The 1426-nt window shown below is 64.0% G+C and overlaps 2 protein-coding genes across 2 annotated transcripts in view; one reads left to right on the forward strand and one right to left on the reverse strand.

Moving 5' to 3' along the window:
- The window catches only part of ACAA1 (acetyl-CoA acyltransferase 1), a 14681-nt gene extending 14265 nt beyond the window's left edge, over nt 1-416 (reverse strand). The window contains exon 1 of the mRNA XM_077774009.1: nt 216-416. Within this exon, the coding sequence (XP_077630135.1) occupies nt 216-416 (201 nt within the window). The remainder of the gene's footprint in view (nt 1-215) is intronic.
- A 467-nt stretch (nt 417-883) lies between these two features.
- The window catches only part of MYD88 (MYD88 innate immune signal transduction adaptor), a 2849-nt gene continuing 2306 nt past the window's right edge, over nt 884-1426 (forward strand). The window contains exons 1-2 of the mRNA XM_077774011.1: nt 884-908; nt 1153-1298. Of these exons, the coding sequence (XP_077630137.1) occupies nt 884-908; nt 1153-1298 (171 nt within the window). The remainder of the gene's footprint in view (nt 909-1152; nt 1299-1426) is intronic.

A 1426-nucleotide genomic window follows, 5' to 3' on the forward strand; every position in this document is an offset into this window, starting at 1 on the left:
CTGGCCTCAGCCAACCAGAGGGCTGTCTGCCCGAGGTCCCGCCCCCCCGTCCCCGCTTCTAACCAAACCAGCTAAAGCAGAGCTCTCGGGTTACGCCGATAGGGTCTTTCCACTTAAAGCCCCGCCTGCGGTAGCCTAAGACTGCCAACCAGGAGGTGGACCCTTCCGAAGCCCCGCCCAGAACTGCAGGCTTGCAGCACCGCCTACTGCCAAACCCGAGGCAAGACTCCGAGCGCCTTCTCGGGATCTTGAAGCAAACTCCGCCCACTGCCGGACTCGCTGGCCGGGTAACTCCGCCCACTGCCGGACTCGCGGGCCGGGAAACTCCGCCCACTGCCGGCCACCGAACCCGAGGCTGGACCATTAGAGGCCCCGCCCACGGCTCCCGGTCGGGAAGCGAGGAGGCGCGGACCCATCCTTCTTCCCCCTTCCGAGTCTGTCTCCGGGGTCCCAGGACCCACGCTGGGGGCCTGAAGTCGACACGCCCCAGAGCCCCACCCCAACGTGCGTGGGCTCTCCTGGGAGATCTTTCGAGAACACTGAAGGAACTGGGGCCCTGGTGCGGCAGGGGAACAGGCTGTATGAAGTTACCGAGGTGCGAGAAGCTCCTCATCTAGACTACCGTAATTTCTTACCAATTTTACAGCAGTTTGGGTTTATTTAATTAAGCCCACCTCCTGCACTAGGGTGAGGTCTCCACCAAGGCAAGGAGGGCCGCTCTGTATCCGGGGTGCCTGCAACATGCTTGACACTTAGTAGGTGATCAATAAATTCCTAGTGAATGAGTGAAAGACCAGAACTCCTTAGGTCAGGACTCTGTTCCAGCCTCTCCCCCCCCGCAGCCCTAGAGAGCAAGGCCGGTGCCCCCTGACTCCCACTGGTAATGTTTCTCCAGACCCCGGAGAGTGGTACTGGGCTTCTCCCAGCCACTAAAGGCCAGGGTGCCCTGTCCCTCCACCCCGGACGGTCTCCCACCTTTCAAAGGCAGGGCCACGGCATGCACTAGACCCCAGAGGGTAGCCTAGCCTCCCCACCTGCCCTCTGGGGGTACAGCTGGAGACCCCCCCACACACTCCCAAGCCTGGGAGATCCGGAGACAGGGTTGGGGGAAGGGCTCCTCCTCTGCCCCCTCCCCGCCATCCTCGAGGGCAGTGACATTTGAGCCCCTCAGATCCCCAGCGGAAAGGGTGTGGATCCCCAAGAGCAAGGCCTCTATTTCCTTCAACTCCCACAGGAGGGTCGTGCCCCCGCCGCCGCCCCAGACCCTGGACAGGTCTGTGGGCCCCGCACCTCCGCAGGCAGGTCCCGAGCCCGCGAGGGCGGAGGTGGAGCGCCCCGCCTCCACCCCGGGGTGGGGGCTCCGGCTGCAGGGCGGGGCGGCGCTTCTCGGAAACAGAAACCCTCTGGGCGGGGCAGGAAGGAGGAA

Source organism: Crocuta crocuta, unplaced genomic scaffold (genome assembly GCF_008692635.1).
Source record: "Crocuta crocuta isolate KB4526 unplaced genomic scaffold, BGI_CrCroc_1.0 scaffold541, whole genome shotgun sequence".
NCBI classification, from domain to species: Eukaryota; Metazoa; Chordata; class Mammalia; order Carnivora; family Hyaenidae; genus Crocuta; species Crocuta crocuta.